Source organism: Narcine bancroftii, chromosome 2 (genome assembly GCF_036971445.1).
Source record: "Narcine bancroftii isolate sNarBan1 chromosome 2, sNarBan1.hap1, whole genome shotgun sequence".
NCBI classification, from domain to species: domain Eukaryota; kingdom Metazoa; phylum Chordata; class Chondrichthyes; order Torpediniformes; family Narcinidae; genus Narcine; species Narcine bancroftii.
Window position 1 is genome coordinate 197,300,269 of NC_091470.1, and position 13,431 is coordinate 197,313,699.

Sequence of the window (13,431 nt, forward strand, 5' to 3'; positions counted from 1 at the left end):
TGTGCTGACCTATGTAAAAACCTTCCTGCCCTCACACCCATAATCCCCCCCTATTTTTCTTGCATCCATGTGCCTCTCTGTCTTTTAAATGTCCCCTATTGTACCATTCACCACCCCTAGCAATTTGAAATTATGTTACAATAGAATGCAAACAATATAAATATGAAAAATTAATACAATAATTTAAACTGTGCTATTATGAGTTAGGAGAAAGAGCACATAATTGGCAAATAAAGACCAACAGACATCAAGAACTATAAATGCTATAAGAAATAAACCTCAGGAAGTTAATGATGAATTTCATTTATTTTATCAGAAGTTGTATACCTCTGAAGTAAGTCAGGATGAGGAACATGGTTTTTAGCTGGTTTGAATTTATCGGTTTTGGAGGATAAGGACAGGTTAGAATTGGAAACTCCTTTTACTGATTTAGAAATTAAAGCAGCCATATTGAATATGCCAAATGGAAAATCGCCTGGAGAGGACGGGTTTACGGTAGAGTTTTATAAAGAATTATATGAAGTTTTGTCTCCTGTTTTTACAGATGTTTTTAAACAAGCTACAAAAAAGCAAGCATTTCCAGAATCTTTTTCTAGAGCTATTATTGCAGTTATTCCAAAAAAAGGGACCCATTAAAAGTTGCATCATATCGACCAATATCTTCACTGAATGTAGATTACAAAATAGTAGCTAAGGTATTAGCAAATAAATTTACCATGTTTAATACATGCTGACCAAGCGGGTTTCATTAAGAATAGATTTGCCTCTGATAACATTGTTAGATTACTAATCCAGGCAACACCTTGGTAAATCTCTGCACCCTCTCCGTAGCTTCTACATCTTCCTGTAATGGGACGACCAGAACCAAACACAGCACTCCAAGTGTGGTCCCACCAGAGATCTGTAGAGTTGCAACATGACCTCTCTACTCCTGAACTCAATTCTCCATCAAAATGGAGGTCAATTGGGTGGCACAGGTTCATGGGGTGGAAGGGCCTGAATATCTACATTTAAAATTTAAGATAGACACGGGTCCCTGGGGGCACGAGGGGGAAGCTCAGTCCACTGCACCACAGAGCTAGCAGACCTCTTTGGGAGGAGTTGGCACAGGTTACGTCTGTGTCCCTTGCCGTTTCGACCCCACATGAGAGCGTGCCGAACACACTCAAGTCCCAAGCACCAAGCCAGGGGTTCGCAACGTGGCGAGGCGCACAGACAAGTGAATGCTTCCAGCCCATTTCCCACAGCAGAAGATTCTAGAACTGGAGGGAAGCACGCCCAAGTGCTGGAGAAGCTCAGCAGGTCTCGCAGCGTCTGTAGGAAATAATGGGCAGTCGGCTTCCAAAGGCCGCTGCGTAACCTGCTGAGTTTCTCCAGCATGTTTGTGTACCCCAGCATCTAGAACTGGAGGGCCTCAGGGGAGAGGGGTGAGTCTTAAGAGGGGAAACCTTTTCGCTCAGAGGATGGTCTGAGTATCTGCAACGAGCTGCCGGAGGAGCTGCAGAAATAGGCATGATTACAACATTCCATTAGAACATTTCACCTAGCAGTTAGCATAAAGCCTTTACAGTGCCAGCGATCAGGACCGGAGTTTGAATCCCACACTGTCTGTAAGGACTTTGTATATTCTCCTCGTGTCTTTGTGGGTTTTCCCCGGAGGCTCCGGTTTTATCCCACCGTTCAAAACATACTGGGGATTGTACGTCAATTGGGTGGCACAGGCTTGTGGGCCAAAAGGGCCTGTTACCATGCTGTATGTCTAAACTTTAAAAAAAAATTACAGCACAGAATCAGGACCTTGTAGTCTGTGCAGAAGTATTATTCTGCCTTGCCCCTCTGATCTGCACCCAGTCCATATCTCTCTATACCCCTCCCATCCATGGACCTGTGCAAATTCTTCTTCAATGTTAAAACTGAGCCCACATTCACCACCTCAGCTGGCAGCTCATTCCACACCCCCACCGCTCTCTGTGTGAAGAAGTTCCTCCTAAACTTTTCCCCTTTCATCCTTAACCCATGTCTTCTGGTTTGTATCTCACCCACCCTCAGTAGATAAAGCCTACCTACATCTCTCTGTCTATCTTCAATTTTAAATACCTCTATCAAATCTCCCCTCATTCTTCTACACTCCAGGGAATAAAGTCCTAACCTGTTTAACCTTTTCCGGTAACTCAGTTCCTGAAGTCCAGGCAACATCCTAGTAAATCTTCTCTATCTTATTGATATCTTTCCCGTAGTTCGGTGACCAAAACTGCACACAATCCTCCAAATTTGGCCTCACCAATGTCTTATACAACTTGAACATAACATCCCAACTCCTGTCCTCAATATTTTGATTTACGAAGGCCAATATACCAAAAGCTTTCTTTACAACCCTGTCCACCTGTGATACCACTTTCAGGGAATTATATATCTGTATTCCCAGATCCCTCTGTTCTACTGCACTCCTCACTGCCCAACCATTTACTAAGCATGTTCGACGTTAATTTGCCCTTCCAAAATGCAACACCTCACACTCGTCTTCATTAAATTCCAACTGCCAATTTGGACAAGGCCTATGGATGGGAAGGGCTAAAACCAAATGCAGGGAAATGGGTCAGCATGGGTGAGATGGGCAGAAGGGCCCTTTCCTTACTGTCTGACCCAGGGAAACATGCAGACATTCAGTAGCTGGTTGGAGGGAGCTTCAGGGAGGGAACTCCAAAGTGGAGGTTGTAGAAATGGGCAGGTGGTGGCTGGGGTTGGTGGGAGTTAGAGGGGGTTGGGGTTTGAAGTACCGGAATGCAGTCCGATCCTGATCCGGATCGGAACCTCGGGCATGTGCCGCATCTTGAAGGTGCCGACGGTGCTGAGGATATCCAGAGACATGTTGGCGATCTCGGCAGCGTGCCTGTTCCCATTCCTCGTCGGCAGTCCAGAGGCCACCATGTAGGCATCTCCTATTGTTTCCACCTGGGGATGGGAGAAACAGGCCGTGGTCACATTGAGGGAAGAGACCCTTCAACCCATCACCCCTGTGCTGGCTGCCTCTGCCCCTCTGGAAGCCAAGCCCTAATCACACAAATGCTGAAGGAACTGAGACAGTTTTGCAGTGTCCTTAGGAGGTAAAGATATACAGGTGATCCCTGACTTACAACTGTAATTAGGACCAACAAACCAGTTGTAACATCAGATTGGCTGTAAGTCAGGTTCGCCCACCACACATGATTTTTTTCACTTTCTCACACGTCCATATTGCATGAATTGTTGTTCCCATTTCCTTTTTACAGTGAAAACATCTGTCAGATACTGTTGGGTCCCATTTATTTAACTTTTGAGGTGTAATATATAGCCTGTGTATCCAGTTATATTGTATCAAACATAACCTCGCATTTATTGTATTTCTCATAGTTCCTGAGCATAACTTCTCCCATGTTTCCTTCTTTATCTTTATGTTTAGATCTTGTTCCCATTTTTGTTTAGTTTTACCATTTGTTTCCTCATTCTCCTTTTCTTGTCGTTTAATATACATATTTGTTATAAATTTTTTGATTATCATTGTGTCTGTAATCACATATTCAAAATTACTTCCCTCTGGTAACCTCAGACTGCTTCCCAATTTGTCCTTCAAGTAGGATTTCAGTTGGTAGTATGCCAACACTGTATCGTGAGTTATATTATATTTATCCTTCATTTGTTCAAAGGATAATAATTTATTTCTCGAAAAGCAATTTTCTATTCTTTTGATCCCTTTTTTCTCCCATTCTCTAAAGGAAAGGTTATCTATTGTAAAAGGGATTAGCTGATTTTGTGTCAGTATTAGTTTTGGTAGTTGGTAATTTGTTTTATTCATCCTGTAATTTTTTCATTAGTGGATAATAATTGAGTTTATATAGATGGCCAAGGTTTTTATTTATTTGTATACCTAGGTATCGCATTGCTTGCGTTTGCCATCTGAATGGTGATTCTTTCTTAAATTTTGAGAAATCCGCATTATTCATTGGCATTGCTTCACTTTTATTTGCGTTAATCTTGTATCCCGACACTTCTCCATATTCCTTCAATTTCTTATGTAATTCTTTTATTGATATTTCTGGTTCTGTTCAGTATACTATAATGTCATCTGCAAATAAACTGATTTTATATTCCTTGTCTTTTATTTTTATCCCTTTTATTTTATTTTCTGTTCTTATCAGTTCTGCTAGTGGTTCTATGGCTAACGCGAACAGTAAGGGCGATAGTGGGCATCCCTGCCTTGTTGATCTGCTTAAGTTAAATTGTTTTGATATATATCCATTTACTGTCACTTTCACCAATGGCCCCTCATATAATGCTTTAATCCAATTAATATATTTCTCTGATAAACTGAATTTTTGTAGTACTTTGAATAAATAATTCCATTCTACTCTGTCAAAGGCCTTCTCTGCGTCTAAAGCAACCGCTACTGTTGGAGCTTTATTTCTTTCTACTGCATGAATTAAGTTAATAAATTTACAAATATTGTCTGTTGTGCGTCTTTTTTTAATAAATCCAGTTTGGTCTAGATTTACTATTTTTGGTACATCGTTGGCTAATCTGTTTGCTAATAGTTTAGCTATTATCTTATAATCTGTGTTAAGTAAAGATATTGGTGTATATGACGCTGGTGCGAGTGGATCTTTCCCTGACTTTGGTATTACTGTAATTATTGCTGTTTTGCATGAATCTGGTAAGCGTTGTGTTTTATCAATCTGATTGATTACTTCCAGGAGGGGAGGAATTAATAAATCTTTAAATGTTGTATAGAATTCTATTGGGAATCCATCCTTTCCTGGTGTTTTATTATTTTGTAGTTTTTTTATTATCTTTTGTATTTCTACTATTTCAAATGGTTCTGTTAATTTATTTTGTTCCTCTGTTTGTAATTTCGGTATTCAATTTTAGTTAAAAATTCATCTATTTTGTCTTCTTTCCCTTCATTTTCAGTTTGATATAATTGTTCGTAGAATTCTCTAAAGTTTTCATTAATCTCTGTTGGATTATATGTGATTTGTTTGTCTTTTTTCCTTGATGCCAATACCATTCTCTTAGTTTGTTTTATCTTAAGCTGCCACGCTAGAATTTTGTGCGTAATGAATGTCTTCATTATGTTCTTCTCCACCTTATATGTTTGTAGTGTTTCATATTTTACTTTTTTATCTGCCAATTCTCTTCTTTTAGTTGTGTCTTCCTTCATTGCTAATTCTTTTTCCATATTTGCTATTTCCCTTTCCAACCGCTCTGTTTCATGATTGTAGTCCTTCTTCATCTTGGTTACATAACTTATTATTTGCCCTCTGATGAACGCTTTCATTGCATCCCATAATATAAACTTATCCTTCACTGATTCCATACTTATTTCAAAGTACATTTTAATTTGTCGTTCAATGAATTCTCTAAAATCCTGCCTTTTAAGTAGCATGGAGTTTAATCTCCATCTATACATTCTTGGAGGGATGTCCTCTAACTCTATTGTCAATATCTGGGTGAGTGGTCCGATAATATTCTAGCTTTATATTCTGTTTTCCTAACTCTGTCTTGCATGTGAGCTGATAACAGGAATAGGTCTATTCTTGAGTATGTTTTATGTCTACCCAAATAATATGGATATTCCTTTTCCTTTGGGTGTTGTTTTCTCCATATATCCAAAAGTTGCATTTCTTGCATCGATTTAATTATAAATTTGGTTACTTTGTTCTTTCTGTTAATTTTTTTCCCAGTTTTATCCATGTTTGAATCCAAATTAAGGTTGAAATCCCCTCCTATTAGTATGTTCCCTTGCATGTCTGCTATATTAAAAAAAAATATCTTGCATAAATTTTTGATCTTCTTCGTTAGGTGAATTCTTCGTTAGGTGAATTGAGTAAATTCCAAAAGTCCGAATATATCTGACATTTTATCATTCCATATCTCCCTGCTGCGTCTATTATTTCCTCTTCTATTTTAATTGGTACATTTTTACTGATTAATATAGCTACTCCTCTAGCTTTTGAATTATATGACGCTGCTGTTACATGTCCTATCCAATCTCTCTTTAATTTCTTGTGCTCCACTTCAGTTAAGTGTGTTTCTTGCATGAATGCTATATCAATTTTTTATTTTTTCAGTAAATTTAGCAGTTTCTTCCTTTTCATTTGGTTATGTATTCCATTGATATTTAAAGTCATATAGTTCAACATAGCCATTTCATACTTTGTTTATCTTTCCTTTCTGTTTCCTCATCACCTTTCCTTCTTATCCATTTCTGCTTTTTTTTTTAACACTTTATAAGACAACATTTCTAAAACATAAAACATTTCCCTTATTCTCCTATCTAAAATTTCTTTAACCCCACTATCCCCTCCCCTTCCTGAGTTGCCCTTTATCCCTTGTCGGGCAACCACATCTCCCCTCTCCATTTGGATTTGCTAATTCACTCACAAGCGTCAACTGATTTCGCAGTGACCTTAACTCTTCCCCACCCAGCCCCCCCAAGAAAAGATTTTAATTTTCATATACAACAAAGGTCACTCTCTTAATTTCCCCCATACTTCCTTTCTTCCCTTTCTTAGTTCTTACCAATATTCTATTTTTTTTATATATATATATATATACATACACACATACATATCGTTTGTGGTCATTTTTGTTCTCGTTACATTTCTTCCTCTCTTTGTCTGTTTTGTAGTTGTTTTGCAAATTTTCTTGCTTCCTCCGGAGATCCATTCTTTTATAAATTGTCTCATATTCTTGCCTTCTTCATCTTCCTTAAGGCCCACTATCTTTATATTGTTTCTTCTACTATAATTTTCCATTATATCTATCTTCTGAGCTTACAGCTCTTGTGTCTCTTTAACTTTTTTTTAATCAGATTCTTCTAATTTCTTTTTTAAGTCCTCTACTTCCATTTCTACAGCTGTTTCTCATTCTTCCACCTTGTCCACTCTTTTTCCTATATCTGACATGATCATCTCTAATCTATTCACTTTTTCTTCTGTACTTTTTACTCTTTTTTTATTTCGCTGAATTCTTGTGACTGCCATTCTTTTACTGATTCCATATATTCTTTAAAAAATATATATCCATTGTCTTGCCCTTCCCTTCATCTTCCATTTCTCTCTGTTCTTCCTCTTCTTCTGAGTCCACTCCAGGATCTGTGTCCTTTACCTCTGTCTCTTCTGGTTTTCTTGTTGGTTTGTTTGTTTTATTTTGTTGGGTATTTTTGGTCTTCTTATTTTTATTAGAAGTGTCTTGCTGCTGGTCTTCTTCCTCTGTGTTGGTTATCTGTTGTTTCTTTGATTTCTTTTTACTCTCTTCTTTCTTGCTCTTGTTATTTTCTGTGTCTTCCTCTTGCTGCTTTGTTGTGGCTGTCATTCTCAGCTGTGGAGATTGACTCCTCAGCTGGTCCCCCCTCCCGTCAGTGTTATTTTTGTCTTGCGCATCGCGCATGCGCGACTCCTCGCGCACTTTTGCTTGGCTCCGTGAGCCATTTTTGTAGTCCCGAGTTCAGGGCTTCAACTGACCTTAGGGAGCGGGCTTCTCTCTCCGCGGCGGGTCTCCACGGACAGGTAAGGCCTTCACCTTCTTCTTCCGACGTCCTTTCTTCTTCTCTTCTTCCCATTGCTTTTGGCTTTTCTTTTTTCGCTGCCATTTTCTCCACACCTTTATTTTCACTTTATTTTGGTTTTTGTGTTTGTGCCTTCGTTTTTTTCACTGTCTTTATTTTACTTTTCTGGAGAGGGCTGGAGTTCCCCAACTGGCCACTACTCCATCACGTGACTCCGCAGTTAATGCCATCCAGTTGGAGGGCGCCCATTTGGCAGATGAGGTATTGTTCCTCCAACTTGCGGGCATTATTTTTATTTATTTTGTAAGGTGGTTTATATAAAACATTTACATTACAAATGCTGCCACAAAGCATCAAATTTCATGACTTGATCAAAAGCAATTTATTGTCACGAACAAGAAGTAAATTCAGTATCGTCGACACATTTTGCCTTTTATTAATTAAAACCAGGAGGAGTCATGTGATGGAGTAGTGGCCGGTAGGGGAACTCCAGCCCTCTCCAGAAAAGTTAAAAAAAGATAGAGAAAAAGCAAAGGCACAAACTTAAAAACCAAAACAAAGTGAAAGTAAAAGTGTGGAGAAAATGGAGGGAAAAAGGAGGGAATTAAAAGAGTGACCTTTGTTACATATGAAAATTGAAATCTTTTCTGGGGGGGGGGCTGGGTGGGGAGGAGTTACGGTCACTGCAAAATCAGCTGACGTTTGCGAGTGAATTCGCAAATCCAAATGGAGAGGGGAGATGTGGCTGTCCGACAAGGGATAAAGGGCAACTCAGGAGGGGGAGGGGAGAATGGGGTTAAAGAAGTTTTAAATAGGAGAATAAGGAAAATGTTTGATGTTTTAGAAATGTTGTCTTATAAAGTGTTCAAAACAAGAAAGCAGAAATGGATAAGAAAGAAAGGTGATGATGGAGAAACGGAAAGGGAAGATAAACAAAGTATAAAATGGCTATGCTGAACTATATGACTTTAAATATTAACGGAATACGTAACCAAATTAAAAGGAAGAAACTGCTAAATTTCCTGAAAAAAGAAAAAATTGATATAGCATTTGTGCAAGAAACACATTTAACTGAATTGAAGCACAAGAAATTAAAGAGAGATTGGGTAGGACACGTAACAGCAGCGTCGTATAATTCAAAAGCAAGAGGAGTAGCTATATTAATTAGTAAAAATGTGCCAATTAAAATAGAAGAAGAAATAATAGATCCAGCAGGGAGATAAAATGTCAGATATATTTGGAGTTTTGGAATCTACTCAATGTATATTCACCTATCGAAGAAGATCAAAGTTTATGCAAGATATTTTTTTGAAGATAGCAGATACGCAAGGGAACATATTAATAGGAGGGGATTTCAACCTGAATTTGGATTCAAATATGGACAAAACTGGGAAAAAAATCAACAGAAAGAACAAAGTAACCAAATTTATAATTAAATCGATGGAAGAAATGAAACTTTTGGATATATGGAGGAAACAACACCCAAATGAAAAGGAATATTCATATTACTCGGCTAGACATAAAACATTCTCAAGAATAGACCTATTTTTGTTATCAGCTTGTATGCAAGATAGAGTAAGAAAAACAGAATATAAAGCTAGAATATTATCAGACCATTCACCCTTAATATTGACAATAGAGTTAGAGGACATCCCTCCAAGAATGTATAGATGGAGATTAAACTCCATGCTACTCAAAAGGCAGGATTTTAGAAAATTAATTGAAAGACAAATTAAAATGTATTTTGAAATAAATACGGAATCAGTGAAAGATAAGTTTATACTATGGAATGCAATGAAAGCGTTCATTAGAGGGCAAATAATAAGTTATGTAACCAAGATGAAGCATGACTATAATCAGGAAACAGAGCAGTTGGAAAGGGAAATAGTAAATATAGAAAAAGAATTAGCAATGAAGGAAGATACAACTAAAAGAAGAGAATTGGCAGATAAAAAAATATGAAACACAACAAACATATAAGGTGGAGAAGAATATCATGAAGACAAAACAGAAATATAATGAACTAGGGGAAAAAACGCACAAAATTCTAGCATGGCAGCTTAAGACAGAACAAGCTAAGAAAATGGTATTGGCATCAAGGAAAAAAAGACAAACAAATCACATATAATCCAAAGGAGATCAAGGAAAACTTTAGAGAATTCTATGAACAATTATATCAAACTGAAAACGAAGGGAAAGAAGGGAAAATAGATGAATTTTTAACTAAAATTGAACTACCAAAATTACAAATAGAGGAACAAAATAAATTAACAGAACCATTTGAAATAGTAGAAATACAAAAGATAATAAAAAAATTACCAAATAATAAAACACCAGGAGAGGATGGATTCCCAATAGAATTCTATAAAACATTTAAAGATTTATTAATTCCTCCCCTCCTGGAAGTAATCAACCAGATTGATAAAACACAAAGCTTACCAGATTCATGTAAAACAGCAATAATTACAGTAATACTAAAGCAAGGGAAAGATCCACTCGCACCAGCGTCATATGGACCAATATCATTACTTAACACAAATTATAAGATAATAGCTAAACTATTAGCAAATAGATTAGCAGAGTATGTACTGAAAATGGTAAATCTAGATCAAACTGGATTTATTAAAAAAAGACGCACAACAGACAATATTTGTAAATTTATTAACTTAATTCATGCAGTAGAAGGGAGTAAAGCGCCAACAGTAGCAGTTGCTTTAGACGCAGAGAAGGCCTTTGACAGAGTAGAATGGAATTATTTATTCAAAGTATTGCAAAAATTCAGTTTACCAGAGAAGTATATTAATTGGATTAAAGCATTATATAAGGGGCCATTGGCGAAAGTGACAGTAAATGGATATTCTTTGGCTTGGCTTCGCGGACGAAGATTTATGGAGGGGGTAAAAGTCCACGTCAGCTGCAGGCTCGTTTGTGGCTGACAAGTCCGATGCGGGACAGGCAGACACGGTTGCAGCGGCTGCAGGGGAAAATTGGTTGGTTGGGGTTGGGTGTTGGGTTTTTCCTCCTTTGCCTTTTGTCAGTGAGGTGGGCTCTGCGGTCTTCTTCAAAGGAGGTTGCTGCCCGCCAAACTGTGAGGCGCCAAGATGCACGGTTTGAGGCGATATCAGCCCACTGGCGGTGGTCAATGTGGCAGGCACCAAGAGATTTCTTTAGGCAGTCCTTGTACCTTTTCTTTGGTGCACCTCTATCACGGTGGCCAGTGGAGAGCTCGCCATATAACACGATCTTGGGAAGGCGATGGTCCTCCATTCTGGAGACGTGACCCATCCAGCGCAGCTGGATCTTCAGCAGCGTGGACTCGATGCTGTCGACCTCTGCCATCTCGAGTACTTCGACGTTAGGGATGTAAACACTCCAATGGATGTTGAGGATGGAGCGGAGACAACGCTGGTGGAAGCGTTCTAGGAGCCGTAGGTGGTGCCGGTAGAGGACCCATGAATCGGAGCCGAACAGGAGTGTGGGTATGACAACGGCTCTGTATACGCTTATCTTTGTGAGGTTTTTCAGTTGGTTGTTTTTCCAGACTCTTTTGTGTAGTCTTCCAAAGGCGCTATTTGCCTTGGCGAGTCTGTTGTCTATCTCATTGTCGATCCTTGCATCTGATGAAATGGTGCAGCCGAGATAGGTAAACTGGTTGACCGTTTTGAGTTTTGTGTGCCCGATGGAGATGTGGGGGGGCTGGTAATCATGGTGGGGAGCTGGCTGATGGAGGACCTCAGTTTTCTTCAGGCTGACTTCCAGGCCAAACATTTTAGCAATTTCCGCAAAGCAGGACGTCAAGCGCTGAAGAGCTGGCTCTGAATGGGCAACTAAAGCGGCATCGTCTGCAAAGAGTAGTTCACGGACAAGTTTCTCTTGTGTCTTGGTGTGAGCTTGCAGGCGCCTCAGATTGAAGAGACTGCCATCTGTGCGGTACCGGATGTAAACAGCGTCTTCATTGTTGGGGTCTTTCATGGCTTGGTTCAGCATCATGCTGAAGAAGATTGAAAAGAGGGTTGATATATATCAAAGCAATTTAACTTAAGCAGGTCAACACGGCAGGGATGCCCACTATCACCCCTATTGTTCGCGTTAGCTATAGAACCACTGGCAGAATTGATAAGAACAGAAAATAATATAAAAGGGATAAAAATAAAAGGCAAGGAATATAAAATCAGTTTATTTGCGGATGATGTTATAGTATACTTAACAGAACCAGAACTATCAATAAAAGAATTATATAAGAAATTGAAGGAATATGGAGAAGTGTCGGGTTACAAGATTAACGTAAATAAAAGTGAAGCAATGCCAATGAATAATGCGGATTTCTCAAAATTTAAGAAGGAATCACCATTCAGTTGGCAAATGCAAGCAATAAGATACCTAGGTAAACAAATAAATAAAAATCTCGGCCAACTATATAAACTCAATTATATCTTCTTTTCTTCTTTGGCTTGGCTTCGCGGACGAAGATTTATGGAGGGGGTAAATGTCCACGTCAGCTGCAGGCTCGTTGGTGGCTGACAAGTCCGATGCGGGACAGGCAGACACGGTTGCAGGGGAAAATTGGTTGGTTGGGGTTGGGTGTTGGGTTTTTCCTCCTTTGCATTTTGTCAGTGAGGTGGGCTCTGCGGTCTTCTTCAAAGGAGGTTGCTGCCCGCCAAACTGTGAGGCGCCAAGATGCACGGTTTGAGGCGATATCAGCCCACTGGCGGTGGTCAATGTGGCAGGCACCAAGAGATTTCTTTAGGCAGTCCTTGTACCTTTTCTTTGGTGCACCTCTGTCACGGTGGCCAGTGGAGAGCTCGCCATATAACACGATCTTGGGAAGGCGATGGTCTTCCATTCTGGAGACGTGACCCACCCAGCGCAGCTGGATCTTCAGCAGCGTGGACTCGATGCTGTCGACCTCTGCCATCTCGAGTACTTCGATGTTAGGGATGAAAGCGCTCCAATGAATGTTGAGGATGGAGCGGAGACAACGCTGGTGGAAGCGTTCTAGGAGCCGTAGGTGATGCCGGTAGAGGACCCATGATTCGGAGCCAAACAGGAGTGTGGGAATGACAACGGCTCTGTATACGCTTATCTTTGTGAGATTTTTCAGTTGGTTGTTTTTCCAGACTCTTTTGTGTAGTCTTCCAAAGGCGCTATTTGCCTTGGCTAGTCTGTTGTCTATCTCGTTGTCGATCCTTGCATCTGATGAAATGGTGCAGCCGAGATAGGTAAACTGGTTGACCGTTTTGAGTTTTGTGTGCCCGATAGAGATGTGGGGGGGCTGGTAGTCATGGTGGGGAGCTGGCTGATGGAGGACCTCAGTTTTCTTCAGGATGACTTCCAGGCCAAACATTTTGGCAGTTTCCGCAAAACAGGACGTCAAGCGCTGAAGAGCTGGCTCTGAATGGGCATCTAAAGCGGCATCGTCTGCAAAGAGTAGTTCACGGACAAGTTTCTCTTGTGTCTTGGTGTGAGCTTGCAGGCGCCTCAGATTGAAGAGACTGCCATCCGTGCGGTACCGGATGTAAACAGCGTCTTCATTGTTGAAGTCTTTCATGGCTTGGTTCAGCATCATGCTGAAGAAGATTGAAAAGAGGGTTGGTGCGAGAACACAGCCTTGCTTCACGCCATTGTTAATGGAGAAGGGTTCAGAGAGCTCATTGCTGCATCTGACCCGACCTTGTTGGTTTTCATGCAGTTGGATAATCATGTTGAGGAACTTTGGGGGCATCCGATGCGCTCTAGTATTTGCCAAAGCCCTTTCCTGCTCACGGTGTCAAAGGCTTTTGTGAGGTCAACAAAGGTGATGTAGAGTCCTTTGTTTTTTGTCACATCACTCAATTATATAGTTAATGAAAAAATTACAGGACGATTTAGAGCATTGGAAAGATTTACCA

General features: G+C 39.8%; 1 protein-coding gene across 3 annotated transcripts in view; it reads right to left on the reverse strand.

The window, feature by feature from the left end:
- The window catches only part of LOC138754928 (retinal guanylyl cyclase 1-like), a 92,066-nt gene that overhangs the window by 28,938 nt on the left and 49,697 nt on the right, over window positions 1-13,431 (reverse strand). For all 3 annotated transcript variants that reach the window (XR_011351960.1, XR_011351959.1, XM_069919954.1), the window contains one exon: window positions 2,778-2,952. Coding sequence is in view for 1 of the 3 variants with exons in the window: in XM_069919954.1 (XP_069776055.1) it covers window positions 2,778-2,952 (175 nt within the window). In the remaining 2 variants the exon portion in view is untranslated. The remainder of the gene's footprint in view (window positions 1-2,777; window positions 2,953-13,431) is intronic.